This window comes from Delphinus delphis, chromosome 18 (assembly GCF_949987515.2).
Source record: "Delphinus delphis chromosome 18, mDelDel1.2, whole genome shotgun sequence".
In the NCBI taxonomy this organism is placed as follows: domain Eukaryota; kingdom Metazoa; phylum Chordata; class Mammalia; order Artiodactyla; family Delphinidae; genus Delphinus; species Delphinus delphis.
Genome location: NC_082700.1, coordinates 34,466,337 through 34,482,074, shown reverse-complemented (window position 1 = coordinate 34,482,074; position 15,738 = coordinate 34,466,337). Strand labels below are relative to the sequence as shown.

Here is a 15,738-nt window from a genome sequence, read left to right as displayed (position 1 = left end):
GTGGGGCATAATTGTCTCCAGGCTTCTTCAAATTCCTCATCCATACTGACGTCAGTGGCCTAAAATGCCACCTGAACTTGTCCTTTCCATTCTTAGCTGTTTTCTGAGGAAACCAGCTCCACGCACATGGGTGGTTAATTAAGACCCGCTCTCCTCCTCCTTGCTGCCTCCGTTAGGGGCACTTGCCACTGCCTGGGGACACTGCACTGATCCTCCAGAGCCTATGCCTGTGGCTCCGTAACACACCCCTCGCACACTCATGGCTCTGGACTTCTGCTGTCCTCTCTGCCTTGAGTGTCCTTGCCCTTCACTGGCTGACTCACCAGTTTTTCACGAGTCCTTTAAGACTTAGCTTAGGGACTGCCTCTTTTGATGATTTTTCTTTGACTCACAGCTCCCCCTCTTCTTCTACAAACACTGACCAAACGCCCTGAATATGCCCGTCACAGCATGTCACGTGCAGGATGAGACATCTGCTGTGCGTCTTCCCCTCTCACCCCACTGCTAAAGGGCCAACGCTACATCTTGCTCATTGTTTTACTCCCCAAACACTCAATCCATGACTAATGAACTAACTAGTACTGTAGCAGCCCTCTTAGTAAAAATCAGGTAGGACCTTCTAAAAGAAATCTGACACTCCAGCTTTTCTCTGATCTCACCTTTCACTCTGATCGAACTAAAGACTTATCTGTACATGTTTTACCAGGGAGACATAATTTAATCCAGAGATGTGTCATCACATACTCTTACATACTCTGCCGTTTAAAAATTCGGCTCACGATGGGGGAAGGAGACAGGTGTGCTTTCTGACAGCCCCACTGTTTTGCACTTCCAGTGCTCACTGCCTTCTCTCTCGGTGCCTTCCTTAAACCCTTCTTCTCTTAACAAGGATACAGGATAACAAAGTAATTAAGAGCCTGGGTTCTGCCTATCTGTGAACAGAAACATAACCAAGGACATAGAGAATAGACTGGTGGTTGCCAAGGGGGAGGGGGTGGGAGAGGGTTGGATTGGGAGTTTGGGATTAGCAGATGCAAAGTGGTGTATATACAGGATGGATAAACAAAAAGGTCCTACATGGGACTTCCCTGGTGGCGCAGTGGTTAAGAATATGCCTGCCGGGGGTTCCCTGGTGGTGCAGCGGTTGAGAGTCCGCCTGCCGATGCAGGGGACACGGGTTCGTGCCCTGGTCCGGGAAGATCCCACATGCCGCGGAGCAGCTGGGCCCGTGAGCCATGGCCGCTGAGCCTGCGCGTCTGGAGCCTGTGCTCCGCAACGGGAGAGGCCACAGCAGTGAGAGGCCCGCAGACCGCAAAAAAAAAAAAAAAAAAGAATATGCCTGCCAATGCAGGGGACACAGGTTCAAGCTTTGGTGTAGGAAGATCCCACATGCCAGAGAGCAACTAAGCCTGATGCCACAACTACTGAAGTCCAGGCACCTAGAGCCCGTGCTCTGCAACAAGAGAAGCCACCACAATGAGAAGCCCGTGCACCTCAACTAGAGAAAGTCCGCGTGCAGCAACAAAGGCCCAACGCAGCCATAAATAAATAAATTAATTAATACATTTATTTTTATAAAGTGGATTTATTTTTAAAAAAACAAAAAGGTCCTACTGTAGAGCACAGGGAACTATATTCTATATCCTGTGATAAACCGTAACAGAAAAGAATATGAAAAAGGATGTAAATAAATGTGTAACTGAGTCACTTTCCCATACAGCAGTAATTAACACAACACTGTAATTCAACTGTACATCAATAAAAAATAAAATTTAAAAAAATTGCCAGAAAAATAGTCACATAAGGGGAACTTCCCTCGTGGCCCAGTGGTTAAGACTTTACCTTCCAATGGAGGGGGTGAGGGTTCGATCCCTGGTCAGGGAGCTAATATCCCACATGCCTTGTGGCCAAAAAACCAAAATATAAAACAGAAGCAATACTGTAACAAATGCAATAAACACTTTAAAATGGTCGACATCAGAATAAATCTTTAAAGAAAAAATTCACATAAATCAGAAACAAATGAAACATAATAAAGTCCATACATTTAAAAAAAAAAGAGCATGGGTTCGGGTCAAATCGCAGCTTCCCACTTACTTATAGCTGTGTAATTCTGGGCAACTCACATAATGTTTCCTCATACTCCTCATCTATAAATGGGAATGGTAACAGTTCCCTACCTCAGAGCGTTGCTGTAATCCATAAACACGGTTAAGGGCCTTGGTAAATGTTTGAGGCTCTTTGGTTATTGTGAATTGAAATACATCAATGTCTTCTGGCCATGTGATTTATAATAGTTTGACATTTAACCAAATGGTAACACTATTCCATTTATTATTCCCATCTCTTTTTACCCTTACCCTGCTTTGTTGTTTATGTTTTCTCCCACCACAAAGTGTTAGTTCCAGGAGAGTAAAGGCTTTATTTTGTTCACTGCTGAAAGCAATAGCACCCAGAAAAGTACTGTACATATGAAGCCCTCAGTAAATACTAGCTGAATGAATGGTGCAAAGTGTCATGAGGAAAAGTACACCAAAACTTTCATTATAATAAAAAAGTATAGATAAATCTTTCTCTAATGGCTTCCAGTCAAGTAACTGAAAACACCATATGCTATAATAAAAACATAAGTAATTTATTAAAACTTGAAGGCAAAAACATAATTTTAAAAGATTTAGACCTATGTTAGGCATGATAGAGTATGGATGCTTTCTTGAAATACACAATCAGATCCAAGAGTATCACTTTCAGAATGTTCTAGTAGATTGAGTTTACTTTTAGTTGTCTTTGATGAAACAGTCACTATTCTACTCTCTTTCTTAACAGAAATGTGTGTTTTCGAAGACTCACTTTTAATTGGTTTATTAACCAAAGAACTATTTTGCCCAATTCCTTTGCTTTTCTGCTTTACAGGTGAGTCAGAGCAGGAATGCAGGTCCTTCCCAGGTTGTTTCTTAGCAGAGTATTTTTTGGTATATTCACCTGCTTTGCTCATTTTCTCTGAAGAAGACCTGCTATTTCTAGATAATTCCTCTTCTTTTCTTTGACTTCCAGTTCCAGAAATGATGTCTGCTGAAGGAGAACATGTTCTAACAATGAAATCTTCAAAGACTCCTGCTGCTGCTCTGTGACTGGGACCCCCAGGTTGTCTTTGGAAGTTTCTAAGGCCTCCTGAGTAGACACTGGGACACGGAAGGAGTCAAGAGGCAAAGGAATCCTAGCATCACCTGTAATTTTCTGAAACTGGAGGGAAAAACAAAAGACAAGACAAAAATTCAGTGATGAACAAAGCCAACCATTAAAAAGTAGAGTTCAAAACTTCAATGTTACTCTGTAATCTTATTATTAACACAGTCAATATTCAGAAGATTTCAGAGCCAGTTTTTTTCTAATTATATCTTGCCAAGTGATTCTCAGCTTAACCTAGCTATATCCAAGGCTATGTCCGCTACATTTTCAGACTTTGGTGACTGGGGTAGTTATTACCCATTTCCTTTCCCTCACTAAAAATAAAACCCTATTCTGTAAGATAATTAATTTCTTTTCTATCCTCCAGGCACATGCAAACAGTATATAGTTTGTGACCAGACTGTGTTCTCAAGCTGTCAGTTCCCAAGACCAGTCTGAGATTGGTTGATGGGGGCTCCAAGCAAGGCTAGAGGAAAAGCTGACAGGTTTTCCCTCCCATTCCCATAACCAGGTGATTCACTGTAATATGTTACCTATTAGCTATGTCTGGATTACTTATTTTAAAAATTATATCAGTATGTGTACCTTCATTAGTGTTCCTTCATTGTAAGCTGACTGCATACAAATAGAAACCTAGATAAAATATGAATAGAATAGACATTTATACAATTTAAAATCTGGAATATTTTCTCTAATGTTTTCTTTCTTCATTAAGGATAGTTCGTTTTAACTCATAAATTTTCTAAAGAACTTCCAGTCTCCTTATTTACAACAATACAGTATCATGAAATGGGCACACATTTACTAATCTCAGATTTGGAAAGGATTCCAGAGTCTTCTAGCTCCTGAGCATATGAACTATTAGAGACTGATCATTATTGTTTTCTCCCTGACTTGGTCATTTCCTTTTTGCTAATCACTCTTAGAATCATTAAGTGCTGTTATGTCCACTTACTTGGATGTTTTGCATTTGTCCTGGGGCACCCAGTTTTGATTCTGATTTTTCTTCTTCAAGTGCCTTCTTTTCTTCTTTACGTGGACTACTAACAGTAGAATTCATCTGGGGATGACCTAGTAAATGAAAATCTGACTGATCTATACCAGCCATTGTGGCCAGCTGCCCAAGCCTGGACCAGAGGAGGAAAGGAGAAAAGACAAAGGTTATTATAATCACATAAGAGCAGTTTAGATTTCCCCAGACCTACAATCATGAAATACTTCTAAAATCTTAAAAGCCAACATCCTACTCCAGACTACAAGCCTCTCTCTCCCCTAAATTCTCAGCCCTTCCCAGATTCATCCTCTAGGACACATCCCGGAACAGGGCTCGAAACCGTGTCCCCTGCCTTGGCAGGCAGATTATTAACCACTGCGACACCAGGGAGGTCCAACTATTGTTATTTTGAATTCTTCTCCATTTACAAGTAATACTCTTACATGACTATTTTCTCACTAAATTTGAGGCATTATCTGTTCACTTTCTATTTTACTAAGTAAGGGTTTAGTTCCTTTACACTCTTTCCTATGTCCACACTGCTCAGTAAAGTTATGTCATCATTAGTTATTCCACTGCTCATGATCTCTTTGACTTGTAGTGATATACTTAAAAACCTACATTGTTGATCAACTATAAACTCTCTCAACGTCACGCTTTGTAAAATGAGGACATTCATACCATCTTCCCTTTTTTCTACCTCCTGTCTACCTTCCAAACCTAGCTTTTACGTTGTCAAAGTTGAAATTTATATTCTGTTCTGTGTGCAGTTAAGTCTACCGTTATTTGAGAGTCAGTAGGGAGTAAGGTTTAAGAGAACAGGCGGAGAGCCTAAACTCAAAGCCTCAATCCAACCCTAAATTAGGTACAGCCTGGGCAAGTTCCTTCCCTGTCTTAGCTTCCTTTTCTCAAAAGTGGGAATGATATTAGCACCAACCTCATAAGGCTATTCAGAGGATTAAATGAGTTAATATATGCAAAAACACTTAGAGCCTAATATATACTAAATACATACTAGTACACAATACATTTCAGTACATACCAAGTTAACACTAATACATACTAAGTATAGTTTAGGTTAGTTATTTGTTATTACATGCAAGTTGACAATAAAAGCTGCAAACCAAGACAGTATTGCCATTATTACAATGAAATTAATATTGCCCACTGCAGATGTACTGTGCCTCTGTGTATAGACTACACCTCGATCCATACTGTGCCAGGGTGCAGGGTGTGGAGGGTGCAGGGTGACCACATACCCCAAGCCGCCTTGGGCTGTTCCAGTTTATACCTGTTGTCCTGATGTTACAGCATTACAGCGCCTCCTTACACTATTGAAGTGTAAGGAGTTTGGACAAGTTCTGGTTTGGACAACAAATTAGATAGGTGGTCATTACCCATGTGTGTCGCTGAAAAGGGGAACATCTATAGTGTCAAGTTTAAGTGGATTATTCTCTTGCTCACCAATGGTAGGTTAAAAATCAACCATAGCTTAGTTTGCTTCAGGTTTATGTCAGTATAGCCTTTTCTCCTCTGGAGTTCAAGTTCCTTCTCCTCTTCCTCTCCCTCCTCCCTTCCAACAGTGCCTAATACCTAGTAAGTACAATATGCCTCAAGGTGTTTCTAAGCTCTCAATCACACAATCAATAGAAGCCTCTCCAATCTAGACTAGCTGCTCTCTGCACTGAATCCCCTATTACCTTCCTTCTTGGTTTATTGCCTCATTTTGCTGGATTATTTCTATAAATAGCTTAAGATGTAGCACAGGAGGTCAATTTTTCAAATTTCTTTGTGTACAAAATATCTTCTCCAGCCTCCACTTATGACTGATAGTTTGGCTGGATACAAACCACTAGGGTGAAAATTATGTGCCTGAAAAACTTTGGAGGTATCTTTCTAATGCCTTCCAGGATCCATGTTGCTGATGACAAGTATGATAAAGTCAGATTTTAACTTTCTTTTTTAGGTGACAAGTACTTTTCTCTCTGGAATGGATGTATCCTGTCAGTATTTTATTCTATGTTAATTTATTTTTTCAGTATTTTAAAGTTTCGTAATGAAGGGTGCCTAGGTATGAGTCTATTCTTGTTCATCTTGCTCAAAACTTGAGTAACTATTTTCAATCTGAGGCCTGATGTCTACTTTCAGCTGTGGGGAATTTTGTTGCCCTTTGACAGCTTCCCTCCATTTTTTTTCTGGGTCTGGAGTTTCTAATAGTAACATGTTGTATCTCCCAGATGCAGCCTCTCTAACATATTGCTATCACATTTTCCATTGTGTCTTTCTTTTTCATATAATGAGAAATTTTTTAAATTCCTACTGAAGTTATTTCAGCAACCATATTTTCATTTCCAAGAGACCTCTCTTGCTTTCTGATCATTCTCTTTTTAATTAACACCCTAGTCTTATTTTATACTTGCTAGCTCTTTTTAAACCTCTCTCAGGATACTAATTAGGGTTTTTTCTTAAATTATTTTGTTCCCTAAATTGTCCCCGGTCATACCAGGATATGTTTTCACACTTTTTCCCCCTCTCTCATGTTGTAAGCTTTACTCAACTATCAGGCAAATGACAGTTATTTTCTATTAAAGAATGAGTGCAGAAAGCTCCCTGAAGTCAACGATTGATTGGTTTCTTATGCAGGAAGAAGCGGGGAGTAACTGTAATAGGATCCCCCCCAAACACAATTTTCTAGGTTATAAAAACTCACACTAGCTGCCTTAGTTCTCACCAGTTTCACTGTTTTCAAAATGAAAGCATCTCATTTCAGGAGCGTGAGGGCGGGGCTGGGAGTCCACTCCTCCAAACACAACCCTTCAATGATTTCCCCTATTTCAGTCATACTTTTAACTAACTCCACCCTCTTTCCTACACGTGCATCTGAGCATGGGGTTACTTCTTCAGGTGGGGTCAGAATCCTCCTCAGTTGCAGGTTGTCCCTGTGCATACTCTAGGTGATGCTTTTCCTCTGTTCTACTGCTTCAGTTTCACACTCTTCCACTTGTCTTCCGTCTTTCAAAACTATGTTGAAATCTCTTGATTGTTGTGGGCTTATATACTTAAACACATTGATACCATCCTTGTAGTGTCTTGTCAAAACAGAGAAGAGCTGAAAGCGTTCTCAGTGCATTCTGAATCTGCTATTCTGTGGTCCCAGTGCGTAAACTTCTTGGTCTTCCCCAGTGTCTATCATTACTACTAGAAATACAATCTCCTGGTCTACTCGTGAAGGAAATGAATACAGCACATCTAAAATGACAAGGAAGGCGGTTAGATGCTCTAGGGTCTTGTCGTACTCTGCCATTTACTAATAAACCACTTATGTGCTAAAAATTGTAGGTGCTCATTTATAAAATGAAAGAGGGTAACTCTACATGAACTATAGATTTCTCCTACTCTAACATTTCATAATTTTCTAAGTTTGTTTCTTAAAATTTCTCTATATTATCATTAATTTTACTTAAAAAAATAAAAATCTAACTTTTGAAAATCAAAGAGTTAATTGCCATAGTCCTACAATAATGGGATAATTAGTTCTGAAACTGGTCAAGTTTCATGTTTCATACGAAAAGAAAATCATATTAAATAATTTTTAAAAATTAAACATGCACTTTGTAGCACAAAGACAAGGTCCCCCACAAATGGTGTTCCTTTATTTACTAGAAATGTTCAGCTCTTCATTAAAGTTGAAATAAAATAAATATATTATTTTTTAGGTGCAAAAATTTCTTATGAAAATCAATTTTTCTTTTCTGTCCATACAAACAAAAGTATGGAATGACATTAGAGGTCAGGTTTATTCGGTAACAGAATGTAGCTTCTTGATATTTTTTATTTTAGGAAAGGAGAATATCAACATGAAAACTTTTTTCAACTTTACTTTTATTTAAAATGAGGCCATATTCTCCTCTTGTAAAAAGAGAGTTCAACTAGAACTGCCAATTTTCTCACCTGTAAAACAAGAGCACTGAATCAGCTGACTACATTCATTCAGAACTCAATTTCTTTATCGTATGATCACTAAGGTTCTCCCTAAATCTAATATACTAAAGTTCTAAGCAAAGGAAAATATAGTACTAATGACATGTTTTGATTTTTATTTCTTAGAGTTCAAGTGTCCACCATTCACCCTGGTCTAAGCTTAAGGAACCATTCAAGGGGATACAATGCAGATGGGAAGAGAAAACAGAACCCTCACACAAGCTTTGCCGTATTGCAATCAGGCTTCCGTTTGAAAAATAATCTTCTCTATAGCTTTCAAGTGATAACTTTGTCCCGGCAATGCTTCTTGTTTCAAACTGATTTTTTCTGGCTCTTCCTGAACACTTTCTGAGGACTCATTGACCTCTTCATTTTCTGAGGAGGAAGGACTCTCTACTGTCACAGTCACAGGAAATTCTGATGGACCTGAGTGTCACAAGAAGAAGATAGGAAACCACAGAGTTGTTAAACTAAAGTGCAAAGAAAGAAAACAAGATTGTATAAAAGACAACACAAGCCAGATACCAAATATCCAAATATTAAAGGACATTTAACAAAAGTGATCTGAGGCATCATTATTTATAAATGTCTCTCACTGCTCCTTAGTCTAAAACAAGCAATGACTAAGTAAAATTACAGGAACTTATTTTCGCTATGTTACTGCACAGACCTCTGTTGTACATGGTTAGGATTAGTAATGGGAATTATTATTATTATTATTTTATTTTCTTTCACAAAAGCCAAGTGAAGATCCAAGGTAACCAGTTTTTCTCAGATCAACTTTAGACTGCAAATGAAAAATTTATTTTTCACTATCAGACAAAAACAGTCTGGAAGAAAATGTAGTTTTTTGGAGGAAAATACACCAGTAAAGGGACTGATAAAGAATCAGAAGAATAATCAGAAAGTCAACATATCTAAGCTGTGTATAATAGATGTTAGAATTTTAAAAAGTAAATCACATACACATACATAACTAAAACTGACCCATCAAAAATTTCATCTTCTCATCACCCTGAAGCCAAAACTAGGGTAACAGTAATACAATTCTATCAAGCTTCACTGCCACTGCAATGTTGTTCAGTTGGACATTTCCCAACATTTAAAACCTGACCTGGCCACAACCCCATAAAAGTCTACAGATCATAAAGAAGTGTGCTGGGGTTATGTAACTACGCAGAAGACAAGTCACTAGGACATCATTTTGACAACAAGCAGCAAACCTGCAGCATAGGAAAATCCGAACAGGAGAACGAGGTGCACACCCCTCTCTCTGGGCATGCAAGGGCAGGACTGACACCCAAGATGCTCTTCTCTCAACCTCAGCAGTGGTGCCTTTCACAGAGCAACTATGCAGTCTCCCAGAACCACTGGGAAGGAGAATCTGATACTGACAGTATTAGCTTGCCATGAGGCCATAAGCGAGGGAATGTGTGTGGCCTTGGTGAGAGAGCAGAAGTGTGGGAAATGTTGCTTTATATTGGCTTTCAGATCAGGAAATTTGTACACATAGCCTGCAAACAATGTTTCTTGCAAACATATGAATGTTCTTGAGTATGAGAGCTCCATGTGAGGGGTCAGAAATGGCAGTCAAGTTCGTTTCACTGGGTAACAGCTGATTTGCAGACTGGAGAACAGGCTTCCTTGTTTACAGACATAACCACAAGGCTGCCAGTTGTGTGCCAAATCCACGCAACTACACAGTTGCATTGGGAGAGCGACCAAACATATTTTCCATGGATTTATTTCAGAGAGGGAAATGCTTCTTGTAAGGCTCTGTCAGTTTAAAAAGCAAGGAGAATGACCATCCACCTTTCCCAATTCAAGTCCTATATATCATAAATATGATAGCTACACACCAGCAACTGATTACATACATCACGAGCTTTGATGAATGCAAAGCCCCTAAAAAGATATCAACAAAACGAAGTTAGATCTTGATGTAAATACATCACCAGTTAAACCCAGTTAATACAACTATTTAGTATTATGTACAGTATCCATATAGAATTGTGTACAAAAATAAATAAGCTCAAAAGAAGGACGGGCAAGGCTCTGCTATGGAGAAAAGTGAACAGAATTCAACCGACTGGCTTCGTAATGACTCTTTGAACTGCTGAGAGGCCCCTTCCACTCCTATGTTCAGGATGGTTGAGATTTCAGTCTAACTTCTGTAAATGGTGATATTAATCGTACTCTCATTTACCACTCTGTGTGAGGAGGATGAACCTGAGATTAAGTGTCTCAGGAAGAAGATAGAAAACCACAGAGTTGTTAAACTCAAGTGCAAATACTGGGGATTCAACACTATACTTTATGCAACAGCAATTCACATTACCATTTGGTAATATTCTTTCAACAAAACAAAAGCTGCACTCACATGTATTAAAAGACAAAAATTAACTGCCATCTGTATCAATATGTTAATGTGCTTCAATCACACATGTTTTCATGAAACTTTAAACATAAAATCACCTTTAAGATCTTGACCATGTGATCTGCTCCCTGCCATGTCAGATTATACCCCGTGAAGTTTACTGTCTTAAGAGTGACAGAGTTCTTTATACCTTGACAAATAACTAAAAGGAAAAATAAAAAAACCACACACAATAAGATGAAGAGCCTATACATTTGTCAATCTTGACTTATTTGCTTTTCTTGAGTCAATTGGAGGTTTACAGCCACATTTTTAAAATCATTAACTACAATCTTCCCAAAGAGGTAACTGATGAACTGATGCGTTCTAAAACTTGTCAGTAACAAAGCCTTATTCCAGTTTACAGCAACACTTTAATTCTATATAGGTACTAAAACTGAATACACTGAATACTGCAAACTTTATTGCCAACCACTCAGTAAAGTACTACATACTTTTGAGACAAAGGAAAAAGAAGGAAAACCTAAAAAGCATAAGACTCTTCCGATTTTCAGTTCCAATGATACATGCCAATCTTGATGATCAATCAGCGACTTAAATGTCAACTATAAACCCAGTATTTTATTAGCTGCTATGCAGTATACTAGAGCAATAGAAGAGAGAGGACCTCAAACCCTCTGTTCCCTCAAACTGAAAGGCAGGCTTCCTGAACCTTCCAGACCACTACTGGACACAAAGAACACACGCTAATGTTTCAGGACCCCAAGGAACAGTCACCTGCTTTGTGATTACTTCCATGACACACTCCCACTAACACCACTGAATTTGCTGCTCCTATGGGATGTTACATATATTTCCTATTTTAACACATACCACAGTGCATTATAATTATTATTGCAGATACATGTTCTAACAATTTAAAGATCATGATGACTTTTTTGCTCTTTATATCTTGCTATTTCCCTTCCCATAATATTTCTTGAAGAGAAACCATAAAAATATAAACACACACAAAAACAGAAAATATAGAAAACGCATGGTTTGTGGCTTAACACAAACTTAAGTAAGATTAATTCTGACAGTATCCAGCATGACAAACTTCCATGGTACAAATGAGAATGGACCAAGGTTTGAGCAGGTATAGGAGACAATCCACGCATGAACACCACCAAGAAAAGGTAGACAGGAAAAGGTAGACAGACATGGTGTGTGGGAAATCACGAGACCAGTATGATGGGAAGAGACTTAAACAAGACTGAAACTCACTTTCTAAACCTCCATCTCCAAGTGGACAATTCACAAGACAAGGTGCACCAAAGAAGGCAATTATTCAATCCCTTTAATGGGGAGGAACAGTTTAAACTTTTATTGGTTTAGTTTGCCCCAAAAGCAACTATCAAAGGTTGGCAGGACACAATGAAGGCTTACCTTTGTTAACATAGTTAAGTCTCTCTCTCTCAGAACTAGCCCATTTAGCTCCAGGTTCCTTAGCGCATCGACGCACTTACACAGCAATTAAGAGCTTTACACAACTGCAAGGTCACATCTGTATTTCTTATCGCAGGAACACAACTTCTGTAAACTTTACTTCTGCCACAACCTAAAGCAAAATTATTGTAAAGTGAGTGATTTAAACCATACATTTTATCATCATTAAAAAGCATCTAAATAAAAAAAACAAGCATCTGCTCTGTGCTAAGGATTAGAAACGACTCCTGCCCTTAAAGCCTTCATTAAGGAGGAAGATGTATAAAATCAAAATTTCAATCACATGAGATAAATAAACATAACTTTTATGCACAGAGGTTCCTATGGAGGCAAAAACTTATGTCTAAGTGACGGCTTCATGATAACCCTGAAGTACAATCTAGAAAGATGAGGCTATGCAGAGTTGGAGTACTAGGTGCATTAACTGCAGAGGGAACATCTGTCAAAATACACTCAAGCCTGAGTCCTGCTGGGCACTGTAAATACTGCAGGTGGGGATGACTATAGCCCAGGGGTCCAAGTGTGAGAAGAGACAGAAAGGAAAATAGAGATGCTGGCCGAAGCAAGCCTGGGAGAGAGCATGGCTTCTATCCCACAGGTGATGAGTCCTGGGACTACCACTGGCTGAGTAGGGTGCCTCCACTGATTAGAAAAAGGCACCCCACTGCTGAAGGACCGATTGGATAAAGGGAGTGATCACAAAAAGCTCCCCTTCCTCAGGGCCAAAGAGCCCCATGAGGTTTGGCCAAGCACAGTTCAGACTACACGCCTCTGTGCAGAGCACACGCTGGGAGGCTAGTATGCACTAACTCTGTGTGGGCAAGCCATTAGCAGCATTATTTTAAGCACATCTTTTTATGGTAGAAGATCACTTAACCCGAGTAGGCAGATGAACTTAGAGGAACTGAGTCCAGGGGCCAAGAAACCACCCAGGAGTTTCTGCCATAGTCTGGGCAAAATGTAATATGGATGAAGAAGCAAATTTACGAGGAAGCCAAAATTTACAAGATAGACCCATGGATGCAAGACATAAAGAAAGTTCAGTGAAGGAACTCTGAAGAGAATGGGCTCTACAATAAATTTTTCTTACATTCAATGTAAAATATTAGGCAAAATTAAGTACCGTGGACTTTAAGGTCCCTTCCAGCTATAATTTCTTTTGATTTCTAACTTATTACTCTGCTTAAGTAAAGTCCCTTCAGAGGTACAGAACAGTTCTTACACCTGAATGGGATGCAAAGAATAATCTGACTTCTCTTCACCAGGCGATGAGTTGAACTGTCCCTGCAGAAGAGATAACACATGGTGTGAACCCCAGATCCTAGAAAAGGGCCAGGCACACGACAAGCATTCAGCTTTCAGAAAACAAATGAACAATCAATTCCTCTCCTAGATCTTCATACCCTTCCTCTGCTGGCTTTCTCTCAGCTTATAAACATCCTCAAATATACCCACTTAAAAAACTCTCAGACCTATGATTCTTTGGATCTTCTTGTGGATAACCTAAGTCTCTCCCATGCCTTCAAACACCTGTCCTCCCAAAAAGCCCAGATCTGTACCTTGGGCCCAGACCTCTCTACCAGGCCCCTCTAAAGCACTGAAGATGAAGTAAGATCCTCTCGCCACACACAATCCCTTTCTACTGTGCTCTGTTTATCTCACAAAAAGATGCAGCTGTAAACTGTCACCCACGCTTGCTGCCCTCCCTTTTTTAACTGGTCACCAGGCCTCACCCATTCTCTCTCAGATCTGCAAAACCCAGTCCCACCATTTATAACTTAAGTGGGACCCTTAGATTACAATTCACACTGCACCCAATCAAGTGCCTTCCACATGGAGGTCCGAGTGAGCCTCTAAACCAGAATTCCATTTCACTGTTCTTTGGTGTTTCCCACAGCCTTCAGGATAAACATCCAAACTTCTGACAGGACAAACAAGGCCCCTTTCTGTGGGGCCCCACTAGGTTTCCAGTATCAACTTTCATTGCTTTCCCAAACCCTGAGTTCCAGTCCTGTACATTAGTTTTGCCATATTTTCTTATATTTCTCAAACTTTGACACACACTGCTCCCTCCTGCCACCCCAGGAGCTTCTACATATCCTTAGAAAGGATGGCACCTCCTCCAAGGAGCCTACCCTGAACTTTCCCTTCCAAGATTCTGTGCTCTGCAAAGGGGAAAGATGGGGGGGAGGGATTAATTAGGAGTTTGGCATTAACATATCCACACGACTATATATAAAATTGGTAATCAACAAGGACCTACTGCATAGCACAGGGAACTCTACTCCATATCCTGTAACAAACTGTACGGGAAAAGAATCTGAAAAGGAATGGATATATGTATAAGTGAATCACTTTGCTGTACACCTGAAACTAACACAATATTGTAAATCAACTATACTCCAATATAAAATATAAATTAAATTAAAGAAAAAAGAGATTCTATGCTCTGTAGCACCAAAACTCACTTCTTCCAGAGCACTGACTACTGTGCTTGTGTTTACTTGCTGCCCAGTAGAAAGGAAGATTACCTAGGGCAGAAGCATCGTCTCCAGCAGCCCTTGGTTCTGACAACTCATTCAAGTGCCAGGATACTTTACACACATAACCTGCTTAATTAATTCTAAGAACCCACAGAAAGAGTGGTTATTAATGTCATTTTACAAGTGTGGATATTGTAATGCAAAAGAAACCTGCCCAGGCCACAGAGAGCATAAGCCCGGGAATTCAAACCCTAAGCTGCCTTCACACCGGTGCTCTTTGCACTGTATGATACGACTATTGAAATAAAAATTTTTTTTCCTGAGCCCTGTTTTAATGGATAGGAAATGAAGCTGGGATATATCCATTTCCTAATCGCTTTGGTTTGTACCAGGCAAAGTCTTTCAACAGACCAGTTAACATCTGTGCAACAATTAACGATGCTCCAAACTGTGCTAAGTGTTCTACATTGTAGAGTCTACAAGCATTAACAGAGTGAGTCCTTGTAACCGCCACGGAGACTGGATCTTGTTAAGCCCATGCTACAGATGAGAACACTGAGACCTTGAAGCCTTAAGGCACTCGGCCGGGGTCACCGAGCTGGCAGGAGTCCTAGGCCGCATGTCCTGTCTCGTGCACGCATACCCGGGCACTGGGCACCGGTTCTAGTGCCCAACCTCCACCTTGTACCATCTAAAACCCCGCTTCGCAGCGCCCACACGACAGCACCCGGAAGCGGGAAATACAAACCTGTCTCGCCAAGCCGTGGCTGGAAGAAGCTCTAGATACAGATCAGGGGCAGAGGGTGCTCAGGAGCGGCACCCAGTCTACCCCGCGGAGGCCTTAACTCCAGCAGGGCGTTCCGCAGGGAAGCGCGCACGGCAGGCAGAGGCACCGAGCCCTGCAGCGCGCACAATTCTCAGAGCGCGAGAAGTCGGCCGCACTGTCCCGGCGCAGCTTCACCGAATGATTACGGCCCGAGCGCAGCCTCGGAGACGCTGGCTGAGGACACGATGCTCACACCCTCCTGGGGGCCCCGGCTCGCCTCCCGGCCCCTCGGGCGCCCACCGCCCCGCGGCTGCGGCCCCGCAGTGTACGCAGGACCGGCGTCGCAGCCAGAAGACATCGGGTCACGGGCCTCAGCTAGGCCAGCCCCTCCATGCCGCGCTCTGGAGCCCCCGGTTGGTCGGGTTCTAGCGCCGGCATCAACGCCCTGCACGCCGCGGGG

The 15,738-nt window shown here is 40.8% G+C and overlaps 1 protein-coding gene across 5 annotated transcripts; it reads right to left on the bottom strand.

The window, feature by feature from the left end:
* Window positions 1-2,975: 2,975 nt before the first annotated feature.
* LOC132413603 (centrosomal protein of 78 kDa-like) lies at window positions 2,976-15,719 on the bottom strand. 5 transcript variants are annotated; one of them, XM_069540037.1, is made up of 7 exons: window positions 15,261-15,719; window positions 13,252-13,313; window positions 11,970-12,141; window positions 8,382-8,590; window positions 4,145-4,316; window positions 3,775-3,822; window positions 2,976-3,243 (listed from the first exon to the last, which is right to left on the bottom strand). In XM_069540037.1, the coding sequence occupies exons 5-7, from the start codon at window positions 4,295-4,297 to the stop codon at window positions 2,992-2,994; spliced, it is 453 nt and encodes a 150-aa protein (XP_069396138.1). In that variant the 5' UTR covers window positions 4,298-4,316; window positions 8,382-8,590; window positions 11,970-12,141; window positions 13,252-13,313; window positions 15,261-15,719; the 3' UTR covers window positions 2,976-2,991. The 5 variants fall into 5 exon arrangements, 4 of the variants coding, with proteins under 4 accessions (XP_069396138.1, XP_069396137.1, XP_069396139.1 ...); XM_069540036.1 differs by lacking the exon at window positions 13,252-13,313; XR_011246256.1 differs by lacking the exons at window positions 3,775-3,822; window positions 13,252-13,313.
* Window positions 15,720-15,738: the final 19 nt, after the last annotated feature.

Excerpts from the sequence above, each read along its gene's own strand:
- LOC132413603 (XM_069540037.1), bottom strand. The coding sequence starts at position 4,297 with ATGGCTGGTATAGATCAGTCAGATTTTCATTTACTAGGTCATCCCCAG. Across the intron at positions 3,823-4,144 it reads GACAAATGCAAAACATCCAA|GTTTCTATTTGTATGCAGTC; the intron begins GTAAGTGGACAT and ends TATTTTATCTAG. Across the intron at positions 3,244-3,774 it reads ATGAAGGAACACTAATGAAG|TTTCAGAAAATTACAGGTGA; the intron begins GTACACATACTG and ends TTTTCCCTCCAG.